At 36.6% G+C, this 20706-nt stretch overlaps 1 protein-coding gene across 3 annotated transcripts in view; it reads right to left on the reverse strand.

The window, feature by feature from the left end:
* The window catches only part of LOC132107855 (beta-1,3-glucosyltransferase-like), a 75577-nt gene extending 56155 nt beyond the window's left edge, over positions 1–19422 (reverse strand). Inside the window, exon 1 of one of the 3 annotated variants that reach the window (XM_059514157.1) lies at positions 19179–19422. In XM_059514157.1, the coding sequence (XP_059370140.1) occupies positions 19179–19242 (64 nt within the window). In that variant the 5' untranslated portion in view covers positions 19243–19422. The remainder of the gene's footprint in view (positions 1–19178) is intronic. The other 2 variants (XM_059514158.1, XM_059514156.1) reach the window with 2 other exon arrangements.
* Positions 19423–20706: the final 1284 nt, after the last annotated feature.

Genomic DNA, 20706 nt, shown 5'->3' on the forward strand with positions numbered 1-20706 from the left:
GGGAGTGAGCTTCGGTTTCTGAGAATACAACAGCCATTAGACTGTCCTTGGATCAGTTCATAATTGCTCCTTTTACTCATCCGCTGCTCGGGTGACATTATATAAGCAGAGCCATGAAGGTGTGCATTAAAAATCCAGATAAACTTGTATGAAGGTTAAAAGGCATTTGCTTCTCTCTCCTTCACAAGTCTATTCGCAACCTGTGAAATCTTCTTTTATATAACTCTTTAATGAGGCTGAGGTTTACACCTCTGAGCCAATAGTTAGTTTGAATTTTATATTGCGTCTTTACCCCTGGCCCTGCATGCTAAATTATTTATAGAGTCCAGTTCTTTGTAGATGTCTTAAAAAACTCTTGAGAAGCCTGCAGAAAGAATTCAGCGTTATGAATTAGGTTCAGAATTTTTCATATAAACACAAATGGTGCCAAAATCCAAAAGTAAGCAGCAAAAAATAAGTTGCGTTTCTTGGCCTGGTGTTATGCTGCTGAATACATTAAATATGCATAAACGAATGGCTCTGTGCTGAAAATGTCTGCTGGCTGTTTAAGCGAAAACATCTTTAAATTCATTCATGTGGACAGCGATGACAACTACTATCTAACACTTGTTAAAAGAAGATGACTGGTAAACATAGCCATAGAGAAAACTGTAAAGAAATCTAGACTTGGGCAGCATTAAAATTCCAAGTTAACTTTGAAATGAGGAAACATTCAGCAATATCACAAACGAGGGGAATCAAAAGGTCATGTGTAAATGTAACATGATTATGTGAGCTCATTAGAGCTCAAAGAGCACGAGTGGCTCTGAGGATCTAATTAGTCATGTGGCCTGAAAATAATGCTGCTGAACAAATTATATTAATAACAATGTATAGGTGCGTATTTGTCTTTTTATTTTATATTTAATGTCACACTGTTTGCACACACAGCTTTACTGCCAAGCGAGTTCAGGGAATAATCCAATATGCTCACCTAATCTTTTCTCGGGTCATTGAAAAGGCCAAATTAATTTAGTTAATCAGTTTGTATGGATGCTTAATGTGAATGAACAGAGCTTAAAAATATCTATTAAAAGTCCCAGTGCAGCACTTTAGGTTATATTTGTAACATAATATTTATTTTTTTAAATGTTATACAGTATCCATTTGTTGTATAGTGTATATGTATCTTGTCTATTATAATATTAACAATTTCACGCATGCTTCAATGCAATGATTATTTTTATTTGTTGTCATATACTATTCAAATGTCTCGGGACAGTACTTTTTTTTTAAAGAAATTCATAATTTTTATTCATCAAGGCTACATTAAATTAAGGGTGAGATTAAGTATTTTAAAACTACTAAGCTATTTTCTTTTTTTCTATTGAAAATGGTATCCACAAACAACTCAAGTACTGTATCACAACTGTTTTCCACATTAACACTTTTATTAAAAGAAAAAATAATTCATGTTTCTTGAGCACCAAATTAATATATTAGAATGATATCTGAAGGATCATGACACAGAAGACTAGAGAAATGAAAATTCAGCTTTACCATCACAATAATAATATTCTTAATTTAATTTAATTTATTCTTACTGTATTTTGAATTAAATCTGGTGAGCATAAAAGACTTCTTTTCAAATATTAACCAACCCCAAAACTTTAAAGGGTTTCATAATTATTTAATATTAACACATGTAAATATAAATACCCATTACATATATATTTCTAAATATACTTGTATTTGTGGGTATTTATATATACATAAAAACACAGCACACACATATATACTACGCAAACAAACTTTTATTTTGGATGCATTTAATAGCTTTTACAGACAAAAAAAAAATGCAAATGTTTTAAAATGATCTCCCAGAACCCTTTAAGCGGTCACTTTCTCTCTTTCTTATACAAAATGTAAGCCATTAATAATAGATAAGCCACAGTTGGATTGATTTGCTCTGCCCTGAACATCATTGCTGCTCTTTTTCCACTGTGGCTGAATCATAAAGGGCCGTGGCATTTTCAGAATATCAGTGGGCAGGATGAGCCAAGGCCAGAGACGATATATAGGTCTGCTGTTACTGTCAGATAATTCTCCCCATAGTTCTACCGAAGCATCGGGTTGTTTACAGCTGATGAATGCACACCGCTATTGACTATCATCAGGATAGCTTCTCTAATGTGCTCAGCTCTCACAGTGGCAAGATCTAGATCACAATTTCACCTCGAATGTTATATTCTGTGCTCCAACAGGATCCTGAAAGAAAAGCAATATGGGAGACTCATAATACTACATCTCACCGAGCGTGCCATTAAAACCTATTGTAAAATGCAAGAAATATGTTTTATATAAAAAGCTGAGCGCATTCACCAGCATTCGGTTTCATTCAGCCAACATCTTAAAGAGAAAAAGAACCATTATGCATAGATCCATCTTGAGTTCTAAATGAATAATTTCACATAAATAAGAGAAACTGGTAGAGTGAGAAAATGGGTTTCAACAAAGAAAAATCGCTTCTTTCAGCAGCAAGACAGGCTACATTCTCACATGGACTCAAAGAGTCTGTCAGAGTGGATTAAATATGCAACATTTGGCTTGAAAACCTCGGCTTCCTTCAGGAATGTATCCAAGTTCACCCCTTGTTCTCTGACATCTGTCGCAAACTTTCAATCTTTTCATGCCGGGCCCCTGAGGATGTTAGGGCGAGACAGACACACACGAGGGCCATTTAGCCCGCTCTCTGAGCACTACTTACACGTGGCCGCCGACACTGCATCACTATATAGAGCCCTCCTTGCATTTGACAACCGCTGGCTATATTCTTGATAAAATACTGTGAGAAAATCATTAGCCTTAACTGACATCTGCGCATTATTTTTTCAGATGTCTCCCAGACAAATGCAAAGAACAGATGCTCTTTCAGATAATGCAGAACAACAAAGAAAAATGAGGGAAATTAGAAGCTTTGGATAAAAGAAAGTGTTTTCAAAGTTTGTAAGGACGAATGGATGGATACTGTATGAATATGGATACTTCCCTGCTACACATTATGTAAAAAGTAGCACATCAAATCAGCAGGATTCCTAAATGTTCAGTATTCATCACATAAAGCAAACAATAATCAAATTACTTGCTGCATCCGTTGAGATTCTCAAGATAATTATAACAAATTAAATTGAGGTTGATACGTACTATAAAAAATGACTGATTTTAACAGTTAAAAAAAACTGTAAAAAATACTACATGAAAACCAGTTCCCCTACTATATATGGACATTACATGTAAATTTTATGATAGTAACCTACAGTTTTTTGAAAAGTGAAAGAGAACATATAATTTAAAGTGAATAACCATAAATTGACATTCCCAGAATTCCACATTTGATTGACATTTGATTTGTTTTCGTTGAAATAACGGTTTCTTCTTAGGTTTTCTTATCACTTTAGTTTAGGGTTGTATATGTTACATCTAATGTTTATTGCATTATTTCATGTTTTTTTTAGTTTCAAATTTGATTTATTATCAATATACTGAACCATCTCTTTTTTTTAAAGTCCCTTAAAAGAGAGTCCAGACATCAGAAAAGTTTCAGTCTATAAACCTGTTTTATATTTTAAATGAGGGGAAAACACAAGCGTTACGGACGTAAAAAAAGAAAAGAAAAAAAAAGAAACATTTCTGCGAGACAACATATTTTGTAGACTTTCAGCGGTTTACAATGCACAAACCAGAAGCAACAATATCTGCCGAATGGAGAAGGGTTGGTTATTTACAAAGCATAAAATTAATATAAGACTATGAAAACCCCTATAAAATGCTTTAAAAACTTTAACAGAGACGTCTAGACGTTATTTATTTATTTATTTTTTTTAACTGCACAATTCTGGCAACCACAGCTGCCAGTTTTATACCAGGAATTTTACTTTTTTTTTTTTTTTTTTTTTTACAGTGATAGAAATTGTTTACTAATAAATAATAAAATAATACTAATAAAAAATATAAATTAATAATAAATAAATAAATAAAATTGTTGTTTTTTATTATTTTCATTTCTTTAAAATCTTTATTACTAATTTTTTATTATTTATTATCTATTCATAAATGGATAAATAAACAGTTGTAGTAATAGCAGTAGCAATAAATAATAATAATATTAAAAATTAACAATAAATGACAGATTTTAAAATTCTAAACTTAAAATAAGAATTTATTACAAAGTGTTATAAATGTAATGTTATGGATTAATTATAAATGTACAGTATGAAAAAATGATATTCATATTTTGGGATTTGGTAAATTCAAATTCATTTGGTAAACATTTAACAGTATTAATAAATTATTATAAATAAAGTATTAATAAATAGTTTAATTAAGTATTAATAAAACAGTATTAATAAAGTGTTTCTAAAGAATACATTAAAGTTTTTTTTGAAGCAATCTAAATGTAAAAATTAAATGCAACTGTACAATTCACCATTCATTACTGACTGTTAGAATGCATTTTAATTAAAAAAATTTACAACCAGATGAAAGTGATGGTAACATCCATCCCCAGTATGCTACCTGATCAAAGAACATGCAATGCCAACATTTCAGACGCAATATTTTCAGGCATATATTCACACTACACATCTGCATATCAGTCAAGAAGAAAGTTCATCCTCAAACTCAAAATGTACTTTAAAAGTTTTGAATTTGCATTACTTAGCTGTGGAAGGCGGACAGGGAGATGTTTGAACTTCGTCAAGTAATGCATTCATTTGTCTCGCTTCCTCAACCACACCTCCCGACATTTCCAATTTCCCAATCAGTCACAGTTTGCCTGAATCAGAACTGTAACTGGCACTTATTTAAAACTGAACTATTGTCCTCAGTATTGGCTTTTCTCTGTGGAGGAAATTGGACTCAGAGCCACAATGAGAGCAGTCACTGTGGTTTGCTTCCGGAAGCCAAATTTATTGTTCATGCATGCGTGCTGTTTTCTGCCTGAAGGTCTTTTCGTTGCCAGGTCTTCACAACATTTTCTGCACATCATGCTCGTTGCCTCAGTAAGTAGCGTGCTGTGCAAATTACGTGATAATATTAATAATATTTTTTTAATTAATTACACATTCAGAGTGTACAAGAAGTAATTTGCTGTACTCCATATACTCCATAACTTGATAATGAACCTACACCTGTTAATCAAAAGAGGGAATGCATAAAGAGAGTCGACAATGCACAAGTGTAAAGGAAACAAAGCAAGTTATTAGTCATTACTCCTTCCATAAATCACAAAGGCGCACTGATATTTATCAAATGGGTACTCAGAGGAGCCCTCAAAGCTGTTCTAAGAGAATTATATTAAAGACATGCATTAGTTAGGAGAGACTTGCAAACCACTGCCACTTGAATGGTGCTACTGACATTAAATGATAACATTGAATGCTATAGACAGTTTGCTGCTTCTGCATTCAGTCGGCGTGTATTAATTCCCTCTTGCTGAGTACTAGACCCTGCTGCGATGATGATTAGGACCACAAACAGCAGGGGCACTACATAAAATCCAATCTAAAACATAAGTCAATCACAGATCCCTTTTAAATTATGGCTGATATTAAGCCTGAACTTCTCTCTTGACATTTCATTCAAAGTGGATGAGTGGATAGTTTCAAAACACACAAAATTTCATGGCTCTATGAAACTAATATGACTTGAAGGGAGCATGAAATATCTCTTGAATAAAAGTACCTCTGCTCATCTTTTACATCACTTCACAATCTCACTTTGTTGGACTTTGTTGAGATCGACAGGTCTGATGCAATCACATCAAGTGCTTGTTATTAAATGTTTATGATGGGACTCTGTGCTCTAAATAGACAAATATTGATCGCTCAAAAGATCGAAACAGGATAAAAGTGCAGTTCGGTGACGAGAAGTAGAGTCGACTAGAATTTCATTATTAAAAAAGGTATCACGCAGTGTGACAATGTCTCTGTTTAAGACTGTGCTCCCTTCAGAAATGAACTGAACTCAATGCAGTTTAAAAGTCAAAATTTTGTAATTGCATATCATGGATAATATTGTGACTGTCTCAGCTACGTTTCACTTTTCAATCAAAATGAAACGGCAGACTTCTCTATAGTGATGCATGTTAGACTCCAATCATTTCATCCACATCTATCCAACCAACAACTGATGTAGAGCATCAGTTTTGGTCTTGTGCTCTGGTTTGTTAAGCTGAATAGCAAAATCAAAGTGGTTTTTGTTTTCGCCTTTCTGACGCCTATTCAGCGCTCTCCAAAGCCACCAACAAGGTCTAACTAATGCAGACAGTGCAGCACACACTGGAAAAACTGAGCTCCGTTCTGCTAAATACTCTACTTTAGATCATCAGAAAAGATCACCATTTCACAACTTCATGTACATTGTGACTTTAAATTCCAATTAAACTCCTAAATTTAACTTCAATTTACAAAAAGTAGAAGACAGCATGCAGAATTGTAATTCCAATTTAAAAAAAACTAAAATTAAAGAATCCTGTGTGAGGTGTCATTTTTTATAACATATTCTATTTAAGTATATTAATAATCAATGTTTAAATTTGCTGTTATCTATATATTTCACAATATATTTATATAAAGTTTATTGTATATTTAATAAATTAACTTAGATTTTATGGTCCATGGAGGAATAATATCTTGCATAATTAGTCTGAATTAAAGACATAACTTATTATTTTATCATATGACTTTGAAAAGTCTTTAAATATTAACTTGTTACATATATTCTTAAAGGTATTAAAATGGCCATTGGTTCTCTTTTAAACCCCAAACAAAACACAAGGGCTAAATTTAGAATTTTGCTCAAATGTGGTTTCCGTGCCGATTATGAAACACATTATTTTACTCTCCAATCATAAAACTCTGTCTTAAGTATTAAAGTAGATATGCTGTCCTATTACAGTAGGTTAGTAAATTGGGAGAAAAACGAGCATGCATTGGCATTTCTTTGCTCATCATAAATGCCTAGTTTGTCTCCATCTCCCATGGCTTTCAATCCCAAGCCAAATCCTAAAACTGCCTCTCACTGATAAGCAGAACAGAGCGCATGTATTCACAATTTCACACCGCCAAGGTGATTTCATACCATCCATGGATTCCTGCATTCCCTGCATAACTTTAGATATGTATTTGACAGTCTCTTTTCCAGAAAGTGAGTGCTGGTGTGTTTATCTTTTTAACTGTCAGGTGTAAACAGCACTTTTATCTTTTAAAACTGCTTGCTTAAACTGTCTTCTGACTCAAGCGACGGAATAACTTCTATGGGAACAGAACAACATCTGTGAGGGAAAGACTTAACAAAACACCTGCTGGTTATTTTACTTTTTGCTGTATATCTCATCAAAACATCTTTGATGCACATTTTAAATGGCTTTGTTTTTAGCTCTGCCTCACAGCAAAACTGCAGTGGCCTTTGACTGATCATTCCTTCTGCCTGCAGGTACACACAAAAGATAGGTTATCTCTCTTAAGTTTTGTTCTGCACATCATAAATAATACAACAGGACATCGCTGATACCAATGACATATACAGCTTCATAAGACCTAACAAGAAATTCCTTACAGGGAAAGACCATGAAACTAGTACAGGTACAGCATATTTTAAGTCAGATAAGGGCTCAAAAGATTTTCTACTGTCCCAGTTGGGACTGGTTGGGCAATAAGCACTTGCCATGTTTGCCAAAAACTACTCTAAAAAAAAAATTTAGACAAAGAATTACCAGGTATTCATTTGCAATATATATATATATATATATATATATATATATATATATATATATATATATATATATATATATATATATACACATACATTTATTTATTTATAATATATTTTATAATATATATTTATAATAATATTTTATAATATATTTTTTTCTTTGCATAGGAATTCTAGCAAGATATATTTTCGTTAAATGTTATATTTTTATCACAATAAATCCATTCGAATTTCAGGAGATTATTATTAAAATGTAAAAAACATTGTCACAAAAATAACTAATTGGCAATTTGGAAAATTGGAATTTTATTATTTTTAATGAAGATGCACCATTTGACCGGATGATCAGCCGGTCGTGCCAGATGAGGCTTGCGCATCCTGAGTGAGTGTGTGAGAGAGACTCGTAAAGAAATAAAAACAAATGAGCACAACAGAACACAGTTATATATAAAAATATATATATTTTTATAACATATGATTTAGGTAAGCAACATTACACGACCAAGAAGCTTGCAATATTAATACAATTGCAATGTGACCCTGATTTTATACAGTTATTCAATAAAAAAGAAGTTAAAATTAAGTGCCTTACATTTTATACACAACATTGACTGTTTTTGCTAAATTTCGCTGATGAGGCCATCCTTAAAAATATTCTTGTTTGCCGTGACCCGACCGACCCTTTCAATTTAGCACAGACTCAATTTTTTTTGTTTTTTTTTTTGCTTTTAGTCCGACCGACTTGCCGATTGTAAATTTGCGTTAAGACCGAACCAATTATTTTTTTACTCTTCAAACAACTAATACAAACGCAATAAAATACTATTAATTATATTTAAGTAAGTATTGTACATATATAAATTGCCTTGGCCTACATAAAAAATGAAGGCTATCTTCTTTAATTTAAAAAAAAAACCCTTGACGTTATCTGTGTTTACACGGATGTCACACTGTGGCCTGTGCGTTCGCTTCATCTCAGACTCTCACTCACTGTCAGAGTCAACGGTTCGTGCTTGGTAATGATGGCTGCGGCTGCAGTAAACTAAATGTTCGCGGTCACTGTTCAAAGTCATACGAATTCGGGCACCATAATACATCTAAAACATTCATTGAAACAGCTCAACACCGCTCTAACTTGGCATGAAGTTCTGGAAAAACTGTGCCCAGATCTTTTCCCATGCCTTCTCCTCTCTAGTCTAAAACCGTGACCGTGTCGACTGTCACTTTATGTTCGAAAATCTATTGCACGAATCAAGCACGAATCAACCAACACAAGTTTCGAAAACGAAAATAAGAAAATGATTTTAACGACCTTTTCTCGGAGCGCGTCCAGGTTTTTTTTTTTTTTTTTTTTGAACAGGCGTCACACAGCAACTGCAGCTTCGGACAAACACGCATAACAGCAAATAATACTTCTCCACAATGTTTCTCTTTTTACAACAGAAATGTGAATTCAGCCGGTATTTAGTCTCATACAGTTTCGGGCTTGAATCGCCTAGGGCTGTCAAAATAGCTGAAAAACTAAAATCGAATTTTTTACTTAAATATGATCAAAATTCGAATTGTATTCAAATTTTAAATGCATAATTTCAGTTAGGGTGAAGAAAAGCTTTTTGCTTCTCTTCTGAGGCTCAAGATAGCGCATCGAGCAAAATATTACTGCATGTTTATTCAAAGCATTAGAATACATGACTGTGAAAAAAAACATAATATTTAAAATAATGTTTATGAACCAATTATTAATTAAGTTGCTTAAAGAACTATAAACAAAACAGCATCATGTATGCATGCAGGGGCGAAAATCTCATCTAAATGTTGGGGGGGACAATAAACATAACATTTCTCACGAGCAAGTTTTGAAGGGGACACCAATAAAACAGGCAAAATTGTACTTAAGAATATGTGCACAGAGAGGGAAGCCTTACTATTGCATGGAGACCGTTCCATTATCCTTCTTCTCAAAGTTTCTTTCTGGTTCAATGAAAAAGCTGACTAAATTGACGAAATATTCTTCAAAACAATTTTTTTTTGCAATGTTTTTGAAGTTTTTTTACACAATCAAGCCACCAAAATACAATGGAATTTGAACTTAACTTCAACTTTTATTTATTTATATAGCACATTTAATAGCAATGTTGTTGCTTCACAGTTATAATTAAAACCTGCATATATAAAAACATTTGCCATGCCTAGCAAAATGAAGGCATACACACTCTTAGACATACACCCTCACACAACTATAGTGAGATCAGTATAGACGTGAAAGACAGGGGAAAAAACAAAAAATAATAATTTATTACGTCAATGACTGATTTGTTCAAAAAGTGGATTCATTCAGTTAGGAAACACCTCCTCAGTGTGTTTGCCAAAGACGCAATTAGTGCTGTTACTGCTGTAGCTTAGTTTTCAACTTTTTTCGTTGGTGAGAGAGCTTAAACAGGCAATATGGTGCCTAAAATGCACTTAATATTAACTTCTTGTTTATTCAATTTTTATAAAAATCTAAATCACAATTGTTATGCTAATATCTAGAGAACAACTGCACTCTTAGTAGGTTGTTATATTAGATTAACTATATTAAATGAAATAAACCGACCAGTTGCGGCTCTTGAATTTTAAAATAGAGGAGGCAAACTAATTGTATTGGTCTGGGGATCCCTGCCAATTGTTATCATTATTATTATTTGCTTAACCACTTTAAAGGGTCATGAAACCCCAGACTACTTATTCTAAGATTTTAGCAGAGGTGTTTGTGTTGCACATCATAGAAGACAATGTTAGCATCCGCTAATTTTAACTGTTGGAGAAAATTGGTTAATTTTAAGCTTTTTTGCTCTATTTTCATCTTCCGGATTTATAATCTACATTGTGTTGACGTCACGATTTTTGACGTGGCAATGGACTATAGTACATTGATGAGCGTCGGTGTCTATTCAATTAATCATGAGATTGCGTGTTTATCCTATGAGAAGACGCTTCGCTTAATTATTCACAACAGCATGTGTTCATTTGCTATGAAAGACTCATCAGGCTGTGAAATGACATCGCACACATTAACAGAGAAACATTCATGGATTGCAGAAGAGTGTTTGTTTTTTCTTTGTAATAAGAGTTCGGCACAAACGCGATTCATTCACTTGGTGAGTGTAACCGTTTTTATAGCTCTGTGACACAACCTGTCAGAAGGCTTATATAAACGCCACAGAATAATATATATGTCTCATTTGTGAGTCGCTTTGAATAAAAGCATTTGCTAAATGACTGAATGTGTAATATGTTTTCGATGCAAAGTGCAAATGGCTGTGCATTTATTTGTGCTTTTAGCTCGATGGGAGCGAAATGAAACTTTCTGAAAGCAAAGCTGTGTGTGTTTTCTGTCTCCCCTCTTTCTTCCCCCTCCCCCGGTCCGCTGCACACCACGCCCACTTTTTTAGCATTTTTTAAAACCATGGTGAGAACTAACCTGTGCTGAAATTGGGGGTTTCATGACCCTTTAAAATGGCTTTTTGGCAGCTTTTAGTCAGAAACCGTAAAGAAAATATATTTAATATTGCTACTCATTATAAATACTTGGTAAATTATCAGCCCAGCCGCTCCGGGAGACGTTCAAACCATATACTGTACTTCAAACTAATAGCATATAATTTATGTCTCTATGATGGTTGGTTGATATTCCAGAAGGGAGGCTAGCCTCCTCTATTATGTTACTTTTTTCAGCACTCCTCAGCGCTGAAAGTGAACACTCGATGCTGATTGGTTCCCCTGGCCTCCCCCTCCCCTTCCCCTTCTCTTTCACTTAGCGGTTGTAATTACATCAGCAGATTCGCCACATTCGCGATAGAAAAGCGGAGCTTTCATGTAATGGTATTACAACTGTGAAATTACAAACAAAAATATATACATTCTGAGACATGAACTGAAATGAATAGTGAATTTTATTAACATTAAATCTTCCTCATTTTCACCTCAAAATTTGGGGGAAACTGTGCCTCCCCTGCCTCACCCGACGAGCCGCCACTGAAACCGACTAAATCATAGTGAACGCGGGAAAATCTAAATGCACCAAATGAGTGGACCAAATGATGTTTAAAACTTTTTTTTGTTGTTGCTCAGTTTGCATTTGTATTGTTTTACTACTTACACAATTAGTTTAACTATATATCATTATATTATTTACAATACACATATTTCAATTATATTTTAGGGGGGGACAACCCTCAGATAGGGGGGGTCCGGACCCCCCCGACCCCCCTGCGATTTCCGCCTATGCATGCATGCATTGTTAAATAAATAAAAAGGAAAGAAAACCAGTCACACAGGATACATTTTTTCATTTAAAAACATGAGATGCGCGAAATATGCGTTCTGTGTGAACGGCTTGGTTTCAGTTTTGATGTAAACAAGATCTTCTCCACATTGATTTTTTTTTATTTTTTACGTGGCTTCAACTGGATAGGCTAACATAACCTTATAATGCAATGACACATATATTGTCATCGCATCTCGTGCGCGTACACGAGGTGAAAGATGAGAAAGCAGATACTGCGTGTCGAGCTCGTCCGCCTTTGAAAGTTGTGTAGACACAGCTGTGCGCACAGCGAGATGAACACGTACCGGAGCTCATAAGGCAGCTTCCTTAATGCACACCTAAAATTCATATGCGCATTCGAATGTGGATTTTTATTTTAAATTCGACGAATATTCGAAAAAATATTTTTTTTGATAGCCTAAGAAAATCGCCTATGCGATTTTTTTTGTTGTTGTTGAAATTTAATCGTAAACACAGCCATGTTGAAGCCTGCAGTAAATGTTTTGCATTATGGCAGTCCACTCTGCTTATTGTTTTTCGAAAATGTTTCACTACTGTTTGTCATTTTGCACGTAACTTCAGGCCAATAAATCATCAGAAATATTGGTCTTTACCAATATATTGAATCTTTACATTCCTCCTGCCTGTTGTCCGTGGATTTACCTATATTTGGTGTTATTTGCCGTTGTAATGATAAAAGACTTCCTAGTCATCGGGAAGAAGGAGGCGGGAGCCGGCAGACAATCAAAACAACATTTTAATACAAAATAAACACAAAACAGCGCACCAGCCCCTCACGGACGACTGGTGCGCATAAAATGAAACCAAAACACAACTAAAAGCCCAGGCCTGGTCCTCTCTCGTCCTTCACTGTCGTCGCTCCAGTTTTATATCCTTCCATCTCCTACGTGGGACTCGAGACCGGCGGTGGGCCGCAGGTGCCACTGATTTGCCCAATCACTGCCGGCCTCACTCGTGTTCCCACGTCCCTCGGCCCCGCCCCACTCGCCTCATACCCCCATCGCCCCTCGCAGGCCGGGGGGTACCCACGAGACTGCACTCTACCCCCCCCCCCCCTCCCTCTGGGGGGAACCGCTCACGGGAACCTGCGGGAACCTGGGGGCAGGACAGACGAGGCGAGAGAAAAGGAGATGGAAGGAGGAGCGACAGAGACGAGAGAGGGGAGAGAGAGGAAAAAAAAAAAAAAATTCCGGTTCCCAGACGCACTGCTGCTCGGCCCTCCACCGGCTGGGCGATCTCCTCCGCGGTGCCCGGCGGTTGCACTGGACGGCCCTCGGCGGACGGCACGACACTCCTCCGGTTTTGGGCAGCCGGCAGGAGTCCCCCGTTCCCTGCTCCTCCGGATACCTTCACGGAGGCAGCAGGCTCGGGCTCCCTGGCGAACGGCGCCGACTCCTCCGCTCCCTCACGGAGGCAGCCGCCCCTCCCTATCGTGGGCGGTCGGCAGCGAGCTCGCCCGTCCCCGGCAACTCGCTCAAGTCCACCGCCTCGAGCGTACATGGCGGCACACTCCTCACCTGCTCGATGGCACCGCGGATTCACCACAGCGGCGAGGGATCTTCAGCAGCGCGTCCCTCCTTCTCCCGGGCTTCGGCACCACTGTAATGATAAAACTTCCTAATCGTCGGGAAGAAGGAGGCGGGAACCGGCGGACAATCAAAATGAAACTTTAATTACAAAACAAACACAAAACAGCGCACCAGCCCCTCACGGACGACTGGTGCGCGCAAATAAAAACCAAAACACAACTAAAAGCCCAGGCCTGGTCCTCTCTCGTCCTTCACTGTCGTCGCTCCAGTTTTATATCCTTCCATCTCCTACGTGGGACTCGAGACCGGCGGTGGGCCGCAGGTGCCACTGATTTGCCCAATCACTGCCGGCCTCACTCGTGTTCCCACGTCCCTCGGCCCCGCCCCACTCGCCACAGCCGTCTAAAACTTTAGACATGCAAAATCGATTTTACAATCGATTCAATGAACACTCGTCACTCAAATCAAACAGGATTTTTTTCACAAAAGTGACAACCCAAGAAAGCAAAGTAAACGTTCTCTCATTTGTAGGTTGCATTGATACGTAGCGGTGGATGCAGTAAAACAGTACCTCATTTTTTTTTCTCACCTGAAATTCATGCAATAAACAAGTTTTTGACAAAGATTTAAATTTGTTTGTGGTCTATATAGCCTGCATCAAAATGAGGTTAGCAATGATGCGCCCGAAGGCACGGGTTGAAGACCCAGTCAGTGACGTCACGATATGCTAATTTGTTTAAATTTATACCGACGTCATCACCATCACAAAAATTTACTTTTTTTTTACATTGAAACTTGAAAAAAAATTTAAACGGCGATATATTAAGTGGCCCATTCACAAAGACAGTAACTTGCCTTGTTTCTGAATGAATCAGCCATTTAAACAAATTGAATAAATGACTCACTCATTTAGGAGTCATTTGCCAACACCTACAGGTGGTTGGATTTCCTATTTAAAAATCATTGAACCCCCCCCCAGACTGGTTAGAGATGATAGAAAGGCAAGTTACTCAAATAACCACTCATTACAACTAGAGCTGAAACAACGAATCGATTTAATCGATTATTAAAATAGTTGTCAACTAATTTAGTCATCGATTCGTTGCTAAATAACTTATTTGCCATAAGCGGCTCATTTCGTGCATATTTCAAATATGCGGTGACCAAAGTGTGGCAGTAATGAGCCACCGGAGGTTGTACTCAGCCAGTACAGCAGGAGAAGTAGCGAATAGCCAATAGCTGGCCTCGTTTTATGTCACGTGCTTCCCGAACAGCGTCTGTGCAGCATTCAGCAGGATGTGGGAGTCCTTTATTTTGAGCCTTCAAAAAAGAAGATTAACCTGTAAACTCTGCACTACATATCGTGTCTTTTGCGCGCTCATGTTCGTTTTTTTTTTCTATGTAGGCGCGCTCATAATGGAAGCGAGGCGTTTGCGACGCACCCGTTTTTCCAGGCGCGTCTGCACCGCATCGAGTTAAAAACATTTCAACTTTTCAGAATGCGGCAAGCGCACCGCGGGTCATGTGACAAGAACTAAATAATCAGCTTCATCCTTTCCCGTAACAACGTTAAAAGCTCAGCCAAGATGAAGGAACAGCTGATCATAGCTGTATATGGATTTCCATTTTGAAATAAATTTAGTAGCAGAGCTACTGCAAGCGATTTTTAAAGATGCAAATCCATTTATCCTTTGCTGAAATTTCCGCGTCTTCAAGGAGAGAGCACGTCATGGTTGCTTAGATTCTGCACGAGCGCTTTGGAGAGGAGGAGAAAGCGGCGCGCCTAGCGTTTTCCACGGGTTTTTAGGCGCGATATGTGAACGGCCCCTAAGACTTTTATTTGTGCAGAGTTGTAAAAGCTGATAACATTGCTTTTTAACAGTTAACATTTAAAGCTTTACAAACATGTTCTGTGATCAGTTTGTCGTTTACCAGTTAATAATTCAGTCGTGCAGCCTAATTATGACTGAATGAGAGAGGTAAATGTTTAAAGATATTTGAAATGCACTTTTTTTTTCTAAGTATTCACTGCTCTTTTTCACACAGCAGGTTTTTTTGTGTGTCCGATTTTTTTTTCTTTTTCTGGACAACCTTCTGATGGATTTTACTTTAAATTGTGAGTTCCATTCACGTTTCATGCCATTGGCACTTTATTCGAAGGATTGTTTACAATTTCACAGCATAAGCTATAAAGCTGTTTCCCAGTAAATAATAAAATACAACGCACTGCAATCTTATTCTGTTTTATCCTTATTCTTCGTGAAAATATGTTCTGAAAGATTCCTTAAGCTTTGTTCAGGATGTTAAACTACTTTAGGAGCTCTAAGGACTGCCATGGTGAAAACATTATTTGAAATCTCCTTGTGAAATTTGTTAGAGTATGGGTCAGTGTTTTGATTGCAGAAGAGTTCGACAAAGGATCACTAACACATAATAAAACAACTCCAGGTATATTTTTGATGAGGATATGACAATGCACAATGGTTAAAATCTCTTAAAAATCTATGCTGAATGATAAAGACCCTTTATTAATAATTTACTTGGGGGGGGGGGGGGGGGTGGAAAAAACTAAAGTATAAGTACATAAACCGATTAATCGATTAATCGATTATCAAAATAATCGTTAGTTGCAGCCCTAATTACAACAGGCTTACCAAAATTGGACAATAGAAGATTGGGAAAACGCTACCTATCTTGATGATGGCTACTTCCAGCACGATAATGCACCATGTCACAAAGCTCAAATCATCTCAGACGGGTTTCTTGAACATGACAATGAGTTCACTTTCCTCAAATGGCCTCCACAGTCACCAGATCTCAATCTAATAGAGCACCTTATAGTGATATGGTGGAATGGGAGACTCACATCATGGATGTACAGCCGACAAATCTGAAGGAACTGCGTGATACTATCATCTCAACATGGACCAAAATCTCTGAATAATGTTCCAACACCTTGTTGAATCTATGCCACAAAGAATTAAGGCAGTTCCGAAGGCAAAAGGGGGTCCAACCCAGTACTAGCAAGGTGTACCTAATAAAGTGGCCAGTGAACATATATATGTATGTGTATGTGTATGTATATATATATATATATATATATATATATATATATATATATATATATATATATATATATATATATATATATATATATATATATATATATATAAACATATACATATATATAAATATATATATACATATACATATATAAAAATATATATACATATATATATATATAAACGCTAAATATACATATTCATTTGAAAATTTTTGCGGTGTAAATGCATTTATGGCACCTGACCTCAGCTTCATCAAACAATCTGTTTGAATACATCTAATGCCCATTAAGATGCATCTTCTGTTTCCTCTCCTGTGGAAAGATGCAGTTTTTTGATAATGATTTCATTTCAATGGTCACAACTCAACTGCTTCAATAAGAAACAATTTCTTATTATTCTAACTGAATTATTTGAAACAAAGTGAGAATTATATGTGAAAGATTACACATTTAATATGGTTAGGGGAAAAATGACCATTTATAAACATAGTGGGTAATTACATCTGTTTTTGTCAACTCATTTTCAACTAATTGTTATCTCTACCACTTGCTAGTCACAGAGCACTTTATTTTGAGAGTTGTTTAAGTTAGAGGACATATGTAACTTAGTCCAGGTTGGTTTAATGTTTAAAAATGTATTTTATTATCTAAATAATTGCTTGCATTGATAAAGTATATATATTTTTTTGTATATGCTGTAAATTATTGTTCTTAGATGATAGGTAAAAATTTATAGCCTGAATGCACTGTAAGTCGCTTTGGATAAAAGCGTCTGCTAAATGCATAAATTTAAATTTAATTTTATTTATTTAAAATCGGAATCTGCAAAAATCGGTATTGGCAGGTCACACTGACAGGGAATAAGCTATGATTAGCTCCACGTCATTGTGACTATACTTTTGCTGAAAAGGAAAAAAAGGGTATGTAATTTTCAACTCATTCTTGATGCTTAAAAAAAAACAACAACATCCTAATTCTTGCAACTTTAACCAAACTTCATGTCAGTCAGCTAGACGAATTCACAACTACAACATGCAATGCATCACACACAAAACACACACACACACACAAATAGCCAAGACTGACAAATGCAAGATGTAAAGATAATGCAAAACTGGCCCAATAGAGCAGGTGACGGTTTTAACCTGATCCTCCCTCATGTGCTCCAGACCAGCGGGCCCTTACTGTTGAACTCTGCAGGTGCTAGTACTACTAAAACTAGGTCAGTACCTCAAGATATTAGCAACCACAAGTCTATTTCTTGAACAGCAAGATGTATCTTCTGTGCTCATAAAACATTTCATGAACAGTTATGTCTGAGATCCTTCGGCATACATAGCCTTATGACTAATGAAGAGACTCTCTTTTCCCTGCAATTCTAAACAAATCGAGGCATGCTGATAAGTGCGAAACTGAGACAAAATAAGGGGCACTGATAATATTTCTTATCAGACACAGAGCACAATTTGCTTCTGGGCCAGGTGTTAGTCCGACACATTAGGTTAGTGGGATGGGATCCATAGGCTTTTTACTGTAGAAACGGGGGAGGTGCTCAGTCCAGCAACTTAAATTGCATTTACATGACTGGCATGAAGGCATACATACAATCAACTGCAATCACACAATGCATGCTGTCGGGTGGTTGTAGGTTTGATTTATGAACTTAATATCCACAAACGTCCATATTAAACTGTCTTTATAGGCATTGATCAATGCATTAAAGCAGTTCTATCTGCACTGGTGCTCTTTATAGAATATAAAGCTACTAATTTTCCTGGGAAGGGTGGAGAAATGGGAAGGTTTCAGTTACATTTTCTTCCAACAACACTTCAGATTTCCTTACTTCTACTCCAAACTGTTGTGCTTCAGACTCTTGCACATCAGTCTGTTCAATTAATTATTTACAGTGTAGACCAGATACTCTTGCTGTGGCAGTTTATTCACAGTAAATCACATATGATGCTCACATTTTTTTGTTAAGCTAGGCAGCTCAGTGAGGTTTCGAGACACAATCAATCAAACGTTCAATGCACAAAATGCTGTCTAGACAGGCAGCTCACTAGGTTTTGAATCAACTCATCATACCTTTAATGCCCAAAATGTTACCTAGGTAGTCAACCCAACCATTCATTCAATATACTAGGCAACTAAGTTTGAAAAAAGCAAGTATGTTCCACATATTTAGATATTTAATTAATACAACCGTCGAATGAAGTTTTAAACATCAGTTTAAAAGTACTCCTGATAACTTGACGGAGTGATGGAAAGCTGTTACAAGAAATTGTCATTTGTGGCAGTTTATTTAAAATAGGTTAATACCCTAGTCACTAGCCTACTAACAGTTTATTTTTTCATCATATGCTTTTCCATCTTTAAAAGAAGCAAAAACGTTTCAGACTGCTGCCATTCTTAATAAAACAAACGGCAACAGTAAAATTAACCTAAGACTCTCGAGCTAAAAAACTTCATTTTGGTAACGTTAGATGAGTAGAACAATACTTACTAAGCGAGCAAAGCAAGAAACATCGGGTAACACTGTATCCGTTTTCAGAGTTTATGGAAAACATAGTAGGAAGAGAAGCGGGTATCGCAGGCTGCCAGCTCGGTGTAAATGTGCTGTAGCAGAGTGTTTGCACTGTTCCTGTATCCAACAGTCACTACTGTGCGTGTCGATCATTACCCAGCTTTGTTTTGTGAAGACATTTCCTGTTGAACGCGCGTCTCCGCTGCGCCCTCTAGTGACCGCATAGCTAACTACTACAAAGGAAGCAGTGTTTGGCTCCAATATTAAAATGATTTTTAAAGGGATAGATCACAAACATATATTTTAGTCAGACAGTACGGCGAAACAGCTTCATTCACTTTCAGTAAAATATGGCAAAAAGTGAAATGACGCGTAAACTATTCCTTTATACTTTGTCTTCCGTTAGGAGTAGGCCTAGCCGAATTTAAAATATTTAAAAGATTAACCTGCATCCCACTTTTAATGAAAAACCCAAATAACTTGCATAGAAAACTAAATGAGCTTTCAATCTTATTCAAATATAGGTCGGCTGAATGATAGGCTACAGCTATCTTTCTACAGCTAGTTTTACAGTTTTTTTGGATTGCTTAAGCACGATTTTCAAAACAGGGCCCGTGTTTTCAAAACACTACACACAATTAGCACAACCACACACCCAATTAGCAAAACACTACAGATCCTTTGCATAATTAAACCCTCTTGTAAAAAGTATACACTTCGGTTTAAAAACCACACTTTGTAACCATATGAAACACACACGTTTCACATTACTATACTCTGTTTGCACGAGTTACACTCTGCTGTGATAAACCTAAAACACTTTTAGCACTTCTACTTCCCTATGATTAGAGTAGGCTACCATAAACAAAGTACAAATATAATGTAAATTCACCAAACAAAACACAAGACCAATGTTGCAGACTGAAGAAACTCATTTCTCAACATGCCCAAAATGTTGACATGGAGATTCATAACAAATGTCACTTTACATATTGTACTGCAAGTTTACGGTTTACAGTTAAAAAAAAAAAAAAACCCACTAGACATTGTCTCTTCGCCTAGCTGGATCTGGCCAGAGAATTTCATCAACATCGCAGGCAATGTGGTCATTAGCAAGACACCTTGGAAAGAAACGTCTTGAATGGCGAATCCATCCTTGTATTGCTGCTACCTCCATCTGGTCACAGGCCTCCTCCATGGCTTGGATGAGGGGTACCTCAGCCTGGAGACGGAGATCATATACCTCCCACCGCCATGCCGTGTAGATCTAGTATACATATTACATTAAAAGATATGAGACAGTATGCAAGATCACACTGCTAAAGGGAGTACATACCTCTGCATAATCATGCCGCAGTCGTTTCACCCTTTCGGAATTGCGCTCGCAAGGCACTCGATAAATTTGCTTCATTTGAATATGTTTTTTTTTTTTAGGATGCGTGCCAGTGTTGATGTTGAGACCTGATGGATATTGTTGAAACTGACGTGGTTATTGACAATGTTAGCT

Source organism: Carassius carassius, chromosome 28 (genome assembly GCF_963082965.1).
Source record: "Carassius carassius chromosome 28, fCarCar2.1, whole genome shotgun sequence".
In the NCBI taxonomy this organism is placed as follows: Eukaryota; Metazoa; Chordata; class Actinopteri; order Cypriniformes; family Cyprinidae; genus Carassius; species Carassius carassius.